Below are 19,510 nucleotides of genomic sequence, written 5' to 3'. Positions count from 1 at the left end.
CAGAAGCAAAGAAGGGAAGGTGTTGTGACTCAGCAGAAGTTTGCTGTGAGTTGAGTCGGGATGCAAGATTAACAATGCAGCTGGGGCTCGTTAGTGTCGTCTTCTGGTGATAAAAGGACGGATGGTGCCACGCCCTGGTTGCAGGAGTCAACGTTCATCATTCATCGGTCGTAGTTTGTTTGTGAGAGACACTTGGAGAAGTGATTTGCTTTCTGTAACCCTGATTCAAGGAGACACTTGGAGAAGTGAATTGCTTTGTAAGAGTTTTGTTTTGCATTCTGTTATCTTCTTGTCAGAGACTTTATTTATGTTTATTTTGGGCTCGCACTCAGCGTGAGCCGAGGACTGATAAAGTTATTTCCTTTTAAGTCTGTCTGACTGTCGTCTTTGAACGAGCGGAGAAGGGGGGACAGAACAGGAAGGGCTCCTGGATTTTAAACAGCTGAAGAAAAGAGAGTTTTAGCACTGACTAAAATTATCTGTTCTACACAACGATGAAAGGACCTCTATTCTTCTTCATGACTGACCATCCTTTTTGGTCCCTGCTTCTGCATCCTTTTCTTCAAAAAGAAATTCAAAGGAAAGAAGGGAAACAAAAGGAAATAACGCTTTTGCTTTTCTTTTAGGTCAACAGAGCTCTGAAGGTGAATTCCATTGCTGGCTTTTACACCCCACCAAGTGGACTATCGTAGCAGCTTTCTCCAACCACTTGTGGTCACACGCACACCATGCTGAGAGTTGCACTGCAATGCCCTGGGAAGGCTGCACTGCAAAGCCAACAGAAAGCCAGAGGGCCATAATGAAACTCAGTCTAGAATTGCAGTGTGGAGACCATGAGCACAATCTTTAAAATATTGCATCCTACGGATCTTCCCACGGACAAGCAATTTTTCCCCATGGATGTCCTTCTGCAAGGTGTTGCCCGAACGAAGTATGATCTGCATTATTATTATATTTCTGTGCTAATGTTATCTGTTAACCAGCCGAGGGATTTCTTTTTTTTTTAAATGAAAATTTTTTTGGGGAAAAAAAGGCTTTTACAAATTTTACCTCCCCTCCCCCTCCCCTCCCCACCCTAACCCACCCCCCCCCCCACAACCTTCCCCCCCACAACTTCTCAGAACCAATACAGGGTATAAATCTTTAACAAAGATGTTCTAAAATAAACTTAAAGAAAGTTAGTATCATCTTTCATTTGAGCTTTAACTCCTCTTTTGTTAGGCTAACTCTGAACAGATTATATCGTTCCTCGCTTTTTCAGTCATAAACTATCTGGAATTTCTTAGTCCCGTATTTATTTTGAATATAGTCAATCCATCTTCTCCACTCCAGTCTATATCTCTCGTTTGAGTGGTCCTTGAGATATGCTGATATTTTAGCCATCTCTGCTAGGTTTGTGACTTTTAATGTCCATCCTTGAATAGTAGGCAAATCTTCCTTCTTCCAGTATTGCGCCACCAACAGTCTTGCTGCCGTTATTAAATGCAAAGTCAAGTTAGTCTCTATAACAGTTAGCCCAGGGATTTCTAACATCATCAACAATCCAGACCAATTCAGCATTGTGCTCTATGTGTCATCCTTCGACATTCCACAGTCTTGTTTTGATTTCTTTCCTCTCAGGCATTGTTAATCACTACGAGGATTGAGGATATACTTGCTTAATCTTGTGAGCAAGTTGCCCCAAGAGAAAGAACCCACAAGAACTCTAAAACAACATGAAAGCTCTGCCAGAAATAGTTTTCACTTGTTTCCTTCTTGCTGTGCCCCGTTTTTTAATTATTATTATCTCTCTTCCCTTTAGGTGGCCAAAGATAGCTCTGTGACTCCTTGAGTAACCCTGTGGCAAGATCAGGCTTATCCCTTATTCTGAACCTTGTCTCGTTTCTAGGCCAGAAATTTAATACAGTTTGGGTCATCTGCATTGTAAGAGTTTGAGTCATCTGCATTGTAAGAGGGAACAAATGGCCAGGTTGTTCAAACGTACAGTGGGTGAAAGAAATTACGTGGAAATTTAGAACACTCATAACCTGACAATGCTGTGACCTACAACGTGATGTGAGTTTCACCTAAGCCTCCTTAAGAGATCAAGAGTGTCTGGTTAAAATAAACAATGAAAGAAGTTAATGACGTCAAAAGCTTTTAGTGAGCACACTGGGCCAACGTTGTTGGGGGGAAAAAAACACACACCTGGTGCCACCTCTTTTGGCAATGATAGCTTCAATCTAATGTCTCCTACACCTACTGATGATCAATCCTTGGTCTCCGGACACGCTTCAAGGTGCTAGTCGTCACTTATAAAGCCCTTCATGGTATTGGACCTGGGTACTTGAGAGACCGCCTGCTGCCAATTACCTCCTCTAGACCGATTAGATCCCACAGATTAGGCCTCCTCCGAATTCCATCTGCTGGCCAGTGCCGACTGGCGACTACTCGGAGGAGAGCCTTCTCTGTGGCTGCTCCGACCCTCTGGAACGAGCTCCCCGTGGAGATTCGAACCCTCACCACCCTCCAGACCTTCCGCAAAGCCCTCAAAACCTGGCTATTCTGACAGGCCTGGGGCTAAAAAGCTTCTACCCCCTTCTCGAATGGTATGACTCTTGTGTGTTTTAAATTATGTATTGTTGCGCGTTGTTTTAATTTTTGTCTGTATCCCCCTCCCTTAGTTGAGTTGTGAGCCGCCCTGAGTCCCCTTCGGGGGGAAAGGGCGGCATATAAATAAAATAAACAACAAACAACAAACAAACAATCCTTAACATAAGCTTCGAGGTATTTTGGTTCACTCTTCTTTATATAAACTGCTTCAACTCAACCCAACTCAGATTATGACACATTTCAGCTGGGTTCTGGGGCCAGGACTGTGACTTGATCATTCCAAAATGTAGCTCCATTTACTCTCTTAAGAGAGACGATTATCTCAGGGCTTCACATACTTTTCTACTAAGGCAGTAAATATCAGTCGATACAATCAAATAAAGGAGTATATCATTTGGGCTGGTTTGTTTAAGCAGAATTTCTTTTCTATTAATTGGATTTAGAGGAAGTGGGCCAGGGTACTGTTGGATTACAGACAAATCTAAAGATTCGAACACGTTCCAAAATCATCCTGCTGCACATTTCTCCACGATAGCCAGTTATCAGAGAACGGAGGGGAAAGTCAGTAGAATCTAATTATGATAGAGGAGGAGATCAGGATTGTTTCCAGGATGAGAACAGCCAAACAAAACACACATTGCTTCTCCATCTTCTGGTCAAACAAAATCTTGTGTTAAGTAAACTCAAAAGTGATCTTTATTATTTGACGGGCAGACGAGTCCATCAATTTGGGGAAAGCGTCTTCTCCTAGATTTTCCAAGCTTTGGAAGGAGGCATTGTATTAGCAATAGCAATAGCAGTTAGACTTATATACCGCTTCATAGGGCTTTCAGCCCTCTCTAAGCGGTTTACAGAGTTAGCATATTGCCCCCAACAACAATCTGGGTCCTCATTTCACCCACCTCGGAAGGATGGAAGGCTGAGTCAACCCTGAGCCGGTGAGATTTGAACAGTCGAACTGCTGAACTGCAGTCAGCTGAAGTAGCCTGCAGTGCTGCATTTAACCACTGCGCCACCTCGTATTGAAGGAGTACACCAGTTTTTCCTAAAAGTTTGAATGCAAAAGCAGTTGCCTTATAATTTCCAAATATCCTTCCGGTTCCTAAGTCTACAATGACTTTGTAAAATAGCAGAAATGGTCTACTTAAAGGGCCTTCTGGCCAAACAATGATATGTCACTAAATTAGACTTCATATTCGTAAGAGAAAGGAGCTATCATGAAAGCATCCTTTGGTTATACAACAATTAATATCTGCCCTTCTCACTAAGTATAATTACCAGATGCCCTTTATAGCTTCTAAAATATAGAGGTGCAGGTATAATTCCATCAGCTCAAGAACTTTTCATGACACAGTGAGTACTATACTCCTCGTAGTGAGTAGGGTCAGGTTCTCTTTTGTTCTTTCCAACTCTAGGACCATAAAATAGCAAGTCTATTTTTTTTTTTTTTGGCTCCCCTGTTCCAATACAGCTAAGATTTTTCTGACCAGAGGGATTCCATTTAAACCAAACGTGATAGGAATTCCAAAGCTGCATTGCACTTAATAGCATTTAGCAATAATTCAAATTCAAATTAGCAATAGCAGTAGCAGTTAGACTTATATACCGCTTCATAGGGCTTTCAGCCCTCTCTAAGCGGTTTACAGAGTCAGCATATCGCCCCCAACAACAATCCGGGTCCTCATTTTACCCACCTCGGAAGGATGGAAGGCTGAGTCAACCTTGAGCTGGTGAGATTTGAACAGCCGAACTGCAGAACTGCAGTCAGCTGAAGTAGCCTGCAGTGCTGCATTTAACCACTGCGCCACCTCGGCTCATAAATTTAATGAATTTATATGCCGCCCAATCCCGAAGGACTCCGGGCGGCTTACAGAATACAACTCTAAAAAGGATAAAGATTAAAAATAGGGAAAAGAAACAGATTAAAAAAGAAACACGTCATGCACTCAATCTAGGGGGGGGGGGGCTGGACCTCATTCGTGAGGTCAACAGCCCCAGGCCTGCCGGAATAGCCAGGTTTTAGTGGCCTTTCGGAAGGCCGAGAGAGTGGGAAGGGTCCGGATCTCTGGGGGTGGGTCGTTCCATAGGGTCGGAGCAGCTACAGAGAAGGCCCTCCCCCGAGTAGCCGCCAGCCGGCATTGTCCGGTCGACGGCACCCGGAGAAGGCCCATCCTGTGAGATCTTATCGGCCATTGGGAGGTATGTGGCAGAAGACGGTCTCGCAGATATCCGGGTCCTAGGCCTAGCACTTAAGACTTATATACCATTTCACAGTGCTTTTACAGCTGCCTCTAAGCGGTTTACATAGTCAACCTATTGCCCCCAACAATCTGGGTCCTCATTTTACCCACCACGGAAGGATGGAAGGCTGAGTCAACCTTGAGCCTGGTGAGATTTGAACTGCCGAACTGCGGCTAGCAGTCAGCTGAAGGAGCCTGCAGTACTGCACTCTACCCACTGCGCCACCTCTAACTACTAAAGTGGTGTCTGCTTTCACTTCTCCGCAGAGCTCCCTATTCTATTTCAGGATAAAAATTCACATTTAAAATAAGGATGCTACAACAGATGGGGCAGGATGAAGAACTGAAGAATTGAACACATTTTTATTTCAAATGAAATAATAGAAAACACACGTCAAGCCCGGAGTCCTTCGGGAGTGGGCGGCATACAAAACTAACTAATAAACAACAAGCCAAGTTTTGGTGTGAACCTTCTTGTATTACTAATGATGCGGTCTTCTCTCTGCACAGGCAATATTCATCAACTGAAGCTTTATCTAATAATATAAATACCACATCTTCTTCATGCCCAGTTTCCAACCTATTCAAATGGCGTGTCAGATTTGAGAAGTAAATCGTATCACTCCTATTTCTACCCCCCTCCTCAAAATTTTAAAGCGTGCGTGCAAAATCCGAGATCACTGACCAGAAATCCCAAAAGTGGGTGTGGTGCGGTTCATGACTCCCCCACTTCCTTCCCCAAAGCCTTCTCTCCTGGCGTGGTTCTCCTGCCCACACTCTCTATTTTCCCCATAACCGTTTCCCCTATGGGCGGGGTGGGGTCCTGGCACCCATTGTGCTGAAGGCCCACATGCAGCCCTCAATAGCCTTGATACCCATCTCTAGACTCCCTCCCCATCCTGCCAATCAACATTAACTTTCTATGAGTTGGAAGTGGGGAAATTCCTAATTCAACGAAGAATAATCACGTTAACTGGTCAGTATAATTTAGTAAAATAATTCAATTAAATCACACTTATGTTTCCCTCACTGTACTTTTTTAGTCCAGCCTATGTTGTGAAGTACAACCCACAACATGCTACCTAAAGCATTTCCCTTTGCAGAACATTTTATGCTCTCAGAAATGCTCCCCCCCCTCCTATCCAGACCCACCTTGGTCCACAATCTACAACCGTTCTTTAACTGAAGTATCTGACTTTCACATCTGCTTATCCAGCTGCTTATCAGGCCCATGGGGTCTCCCCCCACACCCGACACAGAGATCCAAATGTGTTAAAAGATTCTACAGGATGGCCACAAAATTACTTCCTGAGAGTCGCACATGGGATGGTTTCCGCACCCATGCCCACACACGCGCATTTCCTTTGAGGCAACATGTTATGATGGGAAGTAGAGGATTTCCTTTGTTGTGAATAAGCCCAACGTGCTACTTTTTAGGTTGTAAGTACTTATCCAAAAACAGATAGGAAGCCCACGTTTCCTGTTTTGTGGAGACTCAACAATTGTCTGGCAGATTGTACTTAAAAAAAAAATATTGGCAGATGAATCACAGTATTTCACTACATTATCAAAAGACCATCCAGGAAAGAGAAGATCAGTTTGCTAGGGAAACAGTTAATGCAGGGTGTGTAATCCACAAATAAACCAACAAGTGTGTTCTTTTCGAATCTATTTTTTAAATTTTATTCAGTGCTACTTCTACAGTTATAACACCACATTGGTATCTGATGATCAACTATTTTTCATTTCACTGTGACAGCATAAGAAAGTCTCATCGACAAGCTTTGTCCAGTGTTCCACATATAAGAAGTGGAAATCCAAGGGAAATTACCAGTTAATTTCATGTGATTGTAGCAAGTTTTGCAAATAATCTGTGCTATAAACAAGTCTAAGAAAAGACGCAGAACTAGAATGCAACAGGAGAAAGTTAAAGCACAGAATTCTCTTTTATAGCATCACAAGCTTCTCTGCCCCGTCAAATAAATGCTTTATTTAGTATTCAAGCACAATTCCGTGGCAATTTTTCCCCATATAGCCTGGAGGGGATCTGAGTTATTATCCTAATATCTAAGGATGATATTAGATCCTAGCCACATTCTATTTATGAAAAAGCAATGTATTCAAGCAATGCATTCATGGGAACAGGTTGCTTCTAATGACAGCTTGCTCCCAACACCCTTATCAAAAGTATATGAGGCCCATCTGAACAGAATTTGGAACATGTATTGGGTAGAAGAGATGAGAGTGAAATTCCTTTGATATAAGTGATGGTCCTCTTAGGTAATGCTACACATAATCTAAAATCCACCTGGACCTTTCTTCAGCCTTATTGGCTGTCTTAATTCAAAATGCGGAGGCAAAATCATTTTCTTTTATTTACTTAAATTTATTAAGGCAGCCTGGATTAAAACACAAGAATAAAAATAGGACAACCTATTCATCCCTTATATTAACCCCAGGCCTGGGAACAAAGCGGGTTTTAGTGACTTTCTGGAACTCAGGATAAGGGGCACCTTTTGTAACTCGGGGTTGGGTGGGGAGGATATTATTCCAAAAGGATAGGGGCAGCAACAGAAGAGACACACTTCCTTTGACACTATGACAATCTTTAATGCAGGAGATCTGGAGCACATCAGAGGTGGGTTCCTACCAGTTCGCACCTATTCGGTAGAACCGGTTCGTCAAATCTACCGAACCGGTTAGAAGAGGTTCCACCAGTGGACCCGGAAAGCAGGCCACACCTACAGAAGAGGCTCCAAAGTTTTTTGAAACCCACCCCTGGTCCTTGGATATGATTATTCTACACTATCATGCTCTCATATTTATAAAACTCAGTGCCTCTGTGAAAGTTAAGGAAGACTACTGCGTTTGTGGTGCAATCAGAACATTGCGTGTGTTGAAGTTGTTTTAACGCAAACCAAAGATGCCTTTAAAAAACAAGTTTACATCCTATTCTTATGCACGCCAGTGCTGTGTGTGAGGTGATTTAAGGTGGTTCTGACAAGTGTCGTCGGCATCTTCATATCCGGGCACATGGGCGGCAAGCCACTCCCATCCGGTCACATGGGTAGCAAGCCACTCCCACAAAGGAGGCCACACCCACAGAGTAGGTTCCAACAATTTTTGAAACCCACCACTGGAGCACATCCAGTCTTCTGAAAATATTGGATGACAGAAACAATTTAAGAGAGGTGGTCCCTCAGATAACCAACCCCCAAAATGATTTGATAGTGGTATCACCAGATCACCGTGAAAAGTGGGATGTCAAACAGAAACAAATCAACTATTTCCCCACAGGATCCAATAAGATATCATCAATCTCCCAGTCTAAGTGCAGCTTCGGGATCTTCTAGTGATTTCCCCTTGCAGTACAAACTAAATACCACCTTGCTTAGATGGAGGTATACTGCCATCTTGAAAAGACAACTTCAATGAAATAAAGAAAATTCTGTAACTTCAACGGGACGGGAATAAAAAGCAGGCATGAAAAACTACTGCTGTTTCTTTTTTCAATAGCACTGTAACTCATGCATTGAAATACGTACAGTAACCCTTGTAATTGAATTAAAAACAAAGGTTCCCCTAGCACATATGTGCTAGTTGTTCCCGACTCTAGGGGGCGGTGCTCATCTCCGTTTCAAAGCCAAAGAGCCAGCGCTGTCCGAAGACGTCTCCGTGGTTATGTGGCTGGCATGACTAAACGCCGAAGGTGCACAAAACGCTGTTACCTTCCCACTAAAGATGGTCCCTATTTTTCTACTTGCATTTTTACATGCTTTCGAACTGCTAGGTTGGCAGAAGCTGGGACAAGTAACGGGAGCTCACTCCATTACACAGCGCTAGGGATTTGAATCGCCGAACTGCCAACCTTTCTGATCGACAAGCTCTGTGGCTCTTAGCCACTGAGCCACCGCGTCCCTCGAAAATAACATATATACACATCAATTGTGTCTTGTACTACTCACAACAGCCGCTGCCAGCTTGACCAGGGTTTGAGATTCCCACACCTTTACCTTCAGTCAATTTTGTTAGAAAATCTGAAGCCCAGCCTGTTCGTCAAGGTACTCGGGATTTAAATAGGTTTAGGGTTCAATGTCTCATTTACTAATTAAAAGGCAGTTTCACCTTTAGAGTGAACTATAATTTTAATTAAGATTACAATGTTCTGACAAAGCTAGGGAAGCTGGGACGAGTAACGGGAGCTCACTCCATTACGCAGCGCTAGGATTCAAACCACCGAACTGCCAACCTTTCTGATCAACTTAGCCACTGAACCACCACATCCCTTCTAAATACAAAGAGTACAGGTCTATTCTATCATGCCCCGAGACAAAATCGCAACCATCACTTTAGAAACTCTTGTTACTTACTGGAATGTAGTAGATGTTCATTTTAGGGGCTTCATTGGCTGTGAACAGCATTCCTGTGAATCCAAAAAAAATAATTAAGATTGTTGATTTCAAATGCAGAACTTTTCCTCCATTTTAAAATTTGAGGAGCTTGACCTAAGATTATTGGTGGGAATAAAGCTGAAATATCATACAGTCCAAAGTCATTTTCAAAAAGAAATTAAGAGGTCCACTGATATAGCAGCAACTCTAATTCAGACAGAATAATGTTTAACAAAAAAAGCAACCAGAACTAATTGCCTTTTCTCCCATCTTTCAACATCTACTTTGCACTTAATTAAATACACTTGCAGATTAATTAAGAGAAAAACGTAACTCAGACCAACACTGATATTTGGCAAAGAAGAAATTGTTGTATAATATTGATAGTATTGGAGAAGGAGGCAACATCTTGTTTAACTTTAAGTGTCAGCAATGTCCATTATTTTTTATCTGGGATATTATACCGAGAACCAGATTCTAACAACCAAGAAACTTAGAATAAATCTGGATTTTTGCATTATCCCGTATAAGTTAATTTCTAACAATAGTAAGAGATATGTTCTAATTCATATCTCTAGCTTAATCCTTGAACATGGGGAAGGAAGTGTCATCCTTTAACCAGATGGGATTAAGACAATATTTACAGGAATTAAGGTTTTTGTTTTTTTAAATATCCAACATTTCTTTTCATATTTCTACCCTCCTTACTCCTGGACAAGAAAGTTAATAATATAAAATGAGACCACTAATCGAACTACAGCGATTGCAAAGAATTTTCAAACATGACCATCGACAATAACTGCTATACTTTGCAGCAAAAATCCATAGCTTCCTGTAAACACTCAAATTAAACTCTGCCAATCCCATCAAATGGTATCAACTTCCTGCAGAGTTACAGATTTAGTGTGACAAATCGGCAGGATCCTGGCTCCCGTGAAAATCAACATGTATACAACTGTGTGCAGCTTCCAGCAGGAAGCCAAGATTGTCTGAGTGACTTTGGAGGGGAGGGGGTGAGATGGGGGGGGGCTTAACTAGGAGGACTTTCAGAACATATGAATGGCGCTCAAGGGATACTCTATTTAAAGCAGGCAGGCCTTGTATTTTTGTTTTCCCATTCAAAAGATAACAGGCACCAAATAAAGATGCTTCCCCTCCCCTTTTGACATCAAAAAGAATATAATGGGCTCCTTGATTAATTCAGTAGGAAAAATCGCAATATAAACTTAAATTCAGAACAATTCATTAAGCAGGGATGAATGTGTACTCATGCCGTGAAGGGACCTTTTCTATATGACAGTGGAAGAATACTTCCAGAGAAGCACTATAAAGATATGACATTATAAAAGACTTTTACAGTTAGATACCCATCAAACTGCAAGCTTCAAACTTTTGGTGATACTTGTAATTAATTGGGAAGGCATCGTGCTCAAACAATTAAAAAAAAATCCTGTCTGCTTTGAATAATCACATTAGTAAAAGAGAATCTATGGAGACATTGTTAAGACATCATAGACATTCCACAGTGAAATTCTGTAATGGGGGAATAAAATGACCCAGTTCTAACATGACAATATTTTCAATGAGAGATGAAGATTTTGGAATTTTTTTTTATAGCAGATTTTTTTTACTATTTTTCCCTTCTGCAACACCTTACAGACATTACATCAACATTGTTATGTCATCATACCTGTACATGTATATAATATTTCACTTCTATATCTACACACTTTATACACAGTTCTCTCTCTCTCTCTCTCTTCTCCATATATATATATATATATATATGTATGTATGTATGTATGTATGTATGTATGTATGTATGTTATATTTATGCTGATAAATAAATAAAGGGAGACTAGTATAGATCTATTTCAAGCTATTTAGCTCTCATCAGCTAGTCATACCCATGTTGGGAATCGAACCTGTGCTCTATTGCCTCTTAGGCAGATGTGTTAACTATTGAGCTACAGAGCTGGACTCCTTATCAGCCAGCCAGGGTGAGAGGTATATATTTAAAGTCACAACCCCTGGTATGCCCAAATATGAGAGGAAGGTCACACTTCCACTCTCTGTCATATATATATGACAGAGACAATATATATATATTGTTTTTTGGCTTAATTAATTTTATTCCTGTTCTGCAGCCATTTGTACCAATTGTTCCAAATTTCATAATATTCCGACTCTTCTTTATCTTTTAATTTCAGTCTTAATTTGTCCATCTCTGCACAATGCAAAGTTTTTTTTAATCACTAATTCATCCGAGGGGGTATTATTTTGTTTCCAGCATTGGGCAAATGCTATTCTAGCTGTAGTTAGCAGATGTGTTAATATGTACTTAATTTTCTTTGTATATTTCCCTTTGATTATTCCCAGTAGAAAGATTTCGGGTTTGTATTTTATCTGTTCTCCTGTAATTTCTTGCAGCCATTTCCAAATTTTTGTCCAATATTTTTGTGTTTCCGGGCAGATCCACCATATGTGATAATAAGTCCCTTGTACTTTTTTACACTTCCAGCAGGTCGGCTTCATGTTTGGGTACATTTTAGCCAATCTTGTTGGTGATAAATGCCAATGATAAAACATTTTGTATATATTTTCTTTAAGTGCTGCTGATCGTGTTAGTTTATAATTTGTGTTCCAAATTCTTTCCCAATCCACTAGATCTATGTTGTAACCAAAGTTTTTGGCCCAGGCTATCATGCAGCCTTTAACTTTTTCGTCTTCTAATGTTACTCCTAATAAATATTTGTAAATTTTCGTTATGAAGATTTCGGAATTTTGATTTTTAGGAAATCACAACCTGTTCTCTATCCAATCCTCATGGAGGATTTAATATACAGTAGAGTGCTTCTCTTCCCAGTTCCTGAGTCTCTTTGAGAGTGGGCGGCATACAAATTAAATCAATCAATCAATCAATCTCGCCCTTGGCATCAATAAGGTGGGTGGACTTCAACTCCCAGAATTCTTCAGCCAGCATGCCTGGCTGGGGTATTCTGAGAGTTGAAATTCACATATTTTAAAATGGCTAAGGGGAGAAGCATGATAGCCTGTGAGAGCGAAAGAACTCTATTGCTGTTGAAAACTCTTAAGAATTTTGAAACGGCCAACAGATGATTCAGTTGTTAAATACTGTCAGAGGAAAAGTGAAAAAGGTCACCTCCTTCCAAATTCTGAAGACATGATCTAACATTGGGCTGCCAGGAAAGATGATTTTGTACTTTACCTGAATTGGGGTACAGGCAAACATCATTAATATTATGTTCAGGTTCTATAGAGGTGAATATTTTCCCCTGAAAAATAAAGTCACATAATTCTTAATAAAAGCACACAAAGGAAGTAAGGCATTTCATACTACAGAAAGAGGATTCTTTGGACAGTGAGATAGATGGCATATAAATTCAACAAATAAATTATTCAGACAATAAATCTTATTATCTGCAGAAACACTATTATTGCCTTCATGTTGCTAATATTAATCTGGAAGTGTCTGCAATTAAATAGAACAATTTCGTTCCTATTTCAAGAAGGGATTGGTTCAAAATTTTGAATTCTACTATGTTATGGAGAGCCATATCTCCGTCCGTCCGTTGGTAATTGAACATGCAAAGAACATCTAGCAGCAAATTTCCATGTCCAAATTACGTTTCCTTTTAATAAACAACATGCACCAAATTGTAAGACTAGTCAAATTGTCAAATGGTACAGTCCAGTCCAATTCTAGTGATTTAAATGGCTATCATCAATAGCAATAGCAATAGCAGTTAGACATATACCGCTTTCAGCCCTCTCTAAGCGGTTTAGAGTCAGCATATCGCCCCCAAGAATCCGGGTCCTCATTTCACCCACCTCGGAAGGATGGAAGGCTGAGTCAACCTTGAGCCGGTGAGATTAGAACCGCCGAACTGCAGATAACAGTCAGCTGAAGTGGCCTGCAGTACTGCACCCTAACCACTGCGCCACCTCGGCTCCTTCTTCAGAAAAAGGAAGGATTTCTTAGCTCTGGCTAAACTAGACTCATCTTTATTGATTGCCAACAGGCTCTTCTCTATAGCACATAGCTCTTCACTTCCACAATGTGTCTTCTAGTATTTCCAATTCAGGGGATAATCCATAATTGAGGCACAAAGTCCTCTTTCTTTGTGCTGGTAATCATGATGCTCGTGATTGTAGCAAGCTCCATTTTTTTTCCCTGTATATACTTTTTTATTTTCCATTTTCATAACATACAATCACGTGTATACTATTACATAGCCAATATCCTATTGTATTAAGTAGTAATTACATCAGTTCCTCTTGTCATCAACGCTCAGAAAGATAAAAACCCATTATTGGCTCTTCTGCTCTCCATACACCTCTTTCTTCTACCTCTCTACCTCCTTTCTTCCCTCCATCATCCTTTCCTACTCTACTTCCCCTTCCTTTCTCCTTCTCCTCTCTCTTCATTCCACTCCTCCTTATCCTCCTCATCCCCCTTATCCTCTCTCCTATCCCTCCCTTCCCATCTTTCTTCTCTCCTCTGTTTCCCACTCTTCCTCTCATTGGTGTATTTCCGCTTCTGAGCAAACTCCATTCTATGTTGATGGTATTTATGCTTCCATATCAATATACTTAACATATCTTAGTTTTAAAGAAAAAATAAGAGAAGACAGTCTACATGTGCAATCATATTACATGAAAATCTAACACCCCTCATCAAGCCTAATATACATCCCTCCCTCCCACCCTCCAGCTCCATTTGAAGGCAGATTCTGTAGCCATTTAGGTACTCCACATTCCTTGGCAGCCAATTCCACTTACTTCCAAAGAATTTGGAGGTCAATCAGACAATTGTATTGAAGGTATGAAGAAAGCAAATAATGACTACACAGAAAGGAAATTACTCTCCTGGTATTTTTTCTGGTGATGGATTGCAAAAACAAGAAGCTGGCCAACATTTTGAGGACATGGATGTTGAAGATTTTAACGCGACAAACACACCAGCAAGTCTCATACACTGGAGACATCTTCCTTCCGTAAGTGTTAATTAAGCAAGAGTACTGCAAGCAAACATTTGCCAATCCAGAATTCCCATCTTGCCTGCTGGGAACAGCCATTTCCCTACACTTTTCATCCAGTGTGTATGAACATAGTTCTTCTGGGCCTTCAAAGAAAAGTATTTTTCTCCCTTTCCAGGGGAAGTATGGGGATTTTCCAGTCCACTGTAATATTTTCCGCAACCTATTCCAACATTTTCATGTAGAGGAAAAAGATGTTTGGCCACAACCAGATTTAATTTAGAAGTGAGTGTATGTGTAGAGGTATGAAAGAGGAAAAGAAGGCCCACCGCTTTGAAGAGAGCATTGTATTAATGACCGCAAGTTGTTTGAGGAAGCCTCAGCCCCTTTCCTCTCTACCATAAAAACAACTCCCTCAGCCCCCGAGACAAGTGAAATGTTAAATTCTTTTTGTTCCACCACACGCTGGGATCAGAACACTGGGATAATATTGTGTAAAGTCAGAGCTATGGCAAAAGAGATTTGTGGTATGCCGGGAAAAAGGAGTCCACATTTCTGGTTCTTTCACAGAGGGTCCCTTTATATGGATATATCTTCCTAAGCTGGTAGCCTTCAAATATGGGCTTCCTTGATTACGGGGCACGACAAAACCGCGCTCGTCAAAATCGTGGTGATAAAATCACGGCGCTAAAGCCGCGACGTCATCACCGCCGCGACAACAGCGCGGCAACAGAAGGGCGCTTTAAAACAGCGCCACGCAGAAAGCGGATTTAAATTAAGGTAAGGGTTAGGATTAGGTTTAGGGGTTTGTTTTAGGGTTAGGGTTAGGTTTAGGGCTAGGTTTAGGTTTAGGATTAGGTTTAGGGTTAGGTTTAGGATTAGGTTTAGGGCTAGGTTTAGGGCTAGGTTTAGGTTTAGGATTAGGTTTAGGGTTAGGTTTAGGGTTAGGTTTAGCGTTAAGTTTAGGGTTAGGTTTAGGGTACTGAGTGCTTGGGAATGCGCGAATTTGCCCTCCGCGATTATGTCACCGCGGTAGGGTTGCGTTTTTCCTTAGCGCTTAGAACAGCGCGAATTAGTCTTCATGCTTATGTCTCCGCGGATAAGGGCTTCGCGGATTTGTGGTGGAACCCCTTGATTAATATCAATCAAATTTACCCTGTGCGGTGGAGTCACAGGATTCTTGGCAGCTCACAAAATGTGCGATATAAATGTACGATATAAAAAACATGAAATAATTAAAACTCAGCGACAACATATGGCATCAGACCCTCCAAACGCTTCAAGAAAAACTGGGCCTTCAGCTTTTTTCAGAAGGCAGACAATGTCAGAAATAGAGAAAACTCCAATGAAAGGGCTCCAAGCCAAGGTGGCGCAGTGGTTAAATGCAGCACTGCAGGCTACTGCTAGATCAGCAGGTCAGCGGTTCAAATCTCACCGGCTCAGGGTTGACTCAGCCTTCCATCCTTCCGAGGTGGGTAAAATGAGGACCCAGATTGTTGGGGGCAATATGCTGACTCTCTGTAAACCGCTTAGAGAGGCCTGAAAGGCCTATGAAGCGGTATATAAGTCTACTGCTATTACCGTATTTGTTTGGAGTATAAGATGCACTTTTTCCCCTCAAAAAAGAGGGTGAAAATTTTCAGTGAATACAGCATTTCTGGCCTCTCGAAACCCTGCCCCCTTTGAAAATGGCCATGCCGTAGCCTTTAGGAGGCTTCCAGACTGCTCCTGGGGAGTGCCAAATTTCAAGTCTGTATGCTTTACGGTTCTGGAGATTTCGTGATGAGTGAGTGATATTTGGCTTTGATATATATATATAGATTTGAATACTGGGAAACATGCTTTGGTGTCTCAGCGGTTGATGTTTGTCTATTATTCTGTCAACAGAAGGGTCATTCTGGACATCTGTGACAGCAGAGAGTTGGGGAGGAGAGGTGCCCTATGGTTGGCCAATGAGCAGGAAGACTAGAAGGAGAGATGATCAGTGGTTGTATCATTCCCACACCTGACCTTGTAGAATTAGAAGGGCAATACGAAATATGGCTTATCCCACAAATTAAAGCATTTGGGGATTGTAGCAATACCTATAGGATTCAGTTTTTGCAAAATCCAAGACATGCAAACACTTTTTTTTTTTTTGAAGAACTGAAGCACTTCTACTTAACTAAACAGAGTTACCATAATGATAGCAATAGCAGTTATACTTATATACCGCTTCATAGGGCTTTCAGCCCTCTCTAAGCGGTTTACAGAGTCAGCATATTGCCCCCAACAACAATCCGAGTCCTCATTTTACCCACCTCGGAAGGATGGAAGGCTGAGTCAACCTTGAGCCGGTGAGATTTCAACCGCTGAACGGCTGAACTAGCAGTCAGCTTAAGTGGCCTGCAGTACTGCACTCTACCCACTGCGCCACCTCAGCTCTTGATTAATACAGGTACATGATTTACCCGGCACACTAAATACAAATCAATAAAACTCAATTCTTATCTCGAGTGGGGCACTGACGAAAGTCAACACACTATTTATGGTTTAGCTATAACAGTAGAAAGTAGGTGGTGCTCGGAGAGAAGACATGAATCATTATCCTTACCGTGTCCTGGTTCCATAGCTTTATAATTCGTGAGTCAGCAGAGATAATCAGATCCAATGCATTGTGGAACTGGATTGATTTGATTGGTAGACCGTATTGGTGATCCTTCATTATTAATGGATTACTCGACCGAAGATCATAAAGTAAGACCTGGTATCCAGAAAAGGTAGGTCATTTTTTTAATGGTCAGGTATTGTTTAATACAGGTACAAATCTAAGGTATCATTTATATTTTCAAATTGAGAAAAATAAAAAAAGGTATTTCAGTCGTCACCTCAAGACTGGATTACTGTAACGCGCTCTACATGGGGCTGCCCTTGAAGAGTGTTCGAAGACTTCAGTTAGTCCAGAATGCAGCCGCGCGAGCGATAGTGGGTGTACCCAGGTTACACCTGTCCTCCGCGAGCTGCACTGGCTTCCCATTGGTCTCCGGACTCGCTTCAAGGTGCTAGTCGTTACTTTTAAAGCCCTACATGGTATCGGACCTGGCTACCTGAGAGACCGCCTCCTGCCATTTACCTCCCAGAGACCTATAAGATCACACAGACTAGGCCTCCTCCGGATTCCATCTGCCGGTCAATGTCGGCTGGCAACTCCCCGGGGGAGGGCCTTCTCTGTAGCTGCTCCGGCCCTATGGAACGATCTCCCCGTTGAGATCCGGACCCTTACTACTCTTCCGGCCTTCCGCAAAGCGATTAAGACCTGGCTGTTCCGACAGGCCTGGGGCTGTTGATTTATCCAGCCCCATTCTAATCTATATGAATGTTGTGAAATTTTAATGTCTGTTTTTTAATTTTTATATCTTCCCCCTTCCTGCCTTTATCTGTAAGCCGCCCTGAGTCTCTCGAGAGTGGGCGGCATACAAATCCTAATAAACAGTAAACAGTACTGAGTATTCTAAAAATCCACCCCATGGACTTTTAAGTAACAAAATCTCTTAAAATAATTCATAGTATTGGTCTGCAAATCAAGCAGCATTAAGCATTATTTAATTTAGCATAACATACTTTTATTAAAACGCTATGGAGCAGAACAGCTGCTGCAGACTAGCTCAACCCTCATCCACTGTAGGCTTGACAAATCTCTATTTATACGTTGCAAAACACAGGAATGTGTGGTCCCGGTGTATCATCCAGCCATTCGTTTCGTTGGGCTGCAGTAAACTCATTATATTCAAGAGCAGTGTTTTATTTAAACCTGTAAAACTTTAGAGGTGCTATCACAATAAACATATGCACAATAATCCTATGGCCTATGAATTATACTAATAATTATAATTAGACTACCATTCAGTCTGGTTTTGTTTGATTGCTTGAAGTTGTTTTTACAGGAAAGCATCATAAGAAGCTCTTTATCAATAACCCAACTTAACGTGCAACACATCAACGGATCTTTCTGAAGTACCCACAAGTATCTTGGACTTAAGACTTGAATTAAGCAATCAGAATTAAGATATTTCCCAGCACCACATTCTCTTCACAAGCTCACCTTATCGAATTAACATTCATACATTCATTCGTTTTATATGCCACAGGCCTCTCTCTGCAAAGTGACTGGGTGGCTTAGAATTAAAATCATACATATTAAAATCATTAGGTACAAGGGCTAAACAACAAAAGGCAAGAACGATGAAGGTGGCATCTTCCCTAAGTCCATCAGCCACCCTCCCCATAGAGCAGCCCTGTCAGAACCCCAAACCACCAAAGCCAGATTTCAATGTCCTTCGAGAACAGTGATGGCAAACTTTTTTGGCACTCAGTGCCGAAAAGGGAGCGGGCCTACGGGCAGCACCACGTGCTGAAAAGGGAACTCCTGCTTGTCTGCAGCCAGAAAAAGGAGCTGCCGTAGGAGGCATGCACGCACCGGAAAATGACCTTCCAGTTTCTCAATAGCAATTAGACTTATATACCGCTTCATAGGGCTTTCAGCCCTCTCTAAGTGGTTTACAGAGTCAGCATATCACCCCCACAGTCTGGGTCCTCATTTCACCCACCTCGGAAGGATGGAAGGCTGAGTCAACCCTGAGCTGGTGAGATTTGAACCGCTGAACTGCTGATATCAGTCAGCTGAAGTGGCCTGCAGTACTGCACTCTACCCACTGTGCCACCTTGGCTCTTCTGGCGCACACCTGCGCGCTGGCAAGCAGGTCTTCCAGTTACTGCCATCCATGCGCACACACTGATCAGCTGACGAGCACACCAGAAAAGGGAAGACCAGCTCTTCCAGTTTCCGTCACTGCTACACACATAAAGGCCAGCTGATCGTCACGTGCGCATGCAAACCCGGAAGAGGAATGGGCAATGCCACATTTGCCAGGTGACGTGGCTCCGCGTGTGCCACTTTGGGCACCCGTGCCGTAGGTTCGCCATCACGGTTCTGGAAGGCCAAACAGGTGGGAGAACAGTCAGCAAGAAAGTTTGCATGACAGCCCTTGAGGATTGCAAGAAGGAGGTGTCCAGCATACCTGCCCTGTAGACGTTCCGACAGCCATCTTCAAGCTTCCGTCAAACTTCAGGGCGGAAACAGCAGGCAGGCCCCCTACCCTGGGAAAATCCAAATACATTTCATTCAGATGCAGTAAAGGTCGTCATAATCTTAACCAGTGGTGGGATTCAAATAATTTACCAATCAGTTCACTGCCCTAATGATCAGCAAGGGTAGGCGGGACTCGGTGGTCATGTGATCATGTGGGTG

General features: G+C 42.0%; 1 protein-coding gene across 2 annotated transcripts in view; it reads right to left on the bottom strand.

The window, feature by feature from the left end:
• Positions 1–19,510, bottom strand: part of NOL10 (nucleolar protein 10) — a 51,767-nt gene that overhangs the window by 18,327 nt on the left and 13,930 nt on the right. For both annotated transcript variants that reach the window (XR_015695197.1, XM_087702732.1), the window contains exons 10-13: positions 19,281–19,359; positions 16,817–16,966; positions 12,453–12,519; positions 9,203–9,255 (exon numbers count right to left, since the gene is read on the bottom strand). Coding sequence is in view for 1 of the 2 variants with exons in the window: in XM_087702732.1 (XP_087558858.1) it covers positions 9,203–9,255; positions 12,453–12,519; positions 16,817–16,966; positions 19,281–19,359 (349 nt within the window). In the remaining variant the exon portion in view is untranslated. The remainder of the gene's footprint in view (positions 1–9,202; positions 9,256–12,452; positions 12,520–16,816; positions 16,967–19,280; positions 19,360–19,510) is intronic.

Source organism: Thamnophis sirtalis, unplaced genomic scaffold (genome assembly GCF_051295495.1).
Source record: "Thamnophis sirtalis isolate CommonGarterSnake01/CBP01778 unplaced genomic scaffold, rThaSir2_p1.2 scaffold_16, whole genome shotgun sequence".
NCBI lineage: Eukaryota > Metazoa > Chordata > Lepidosauria > Squamata > Natricidae > Thamnophis > Thamnophis sirtalis.
Note: the sequence above shows the minus strand (reverse complement) of the source record. Positions and strands in the feature narration are given on the sequence as shown.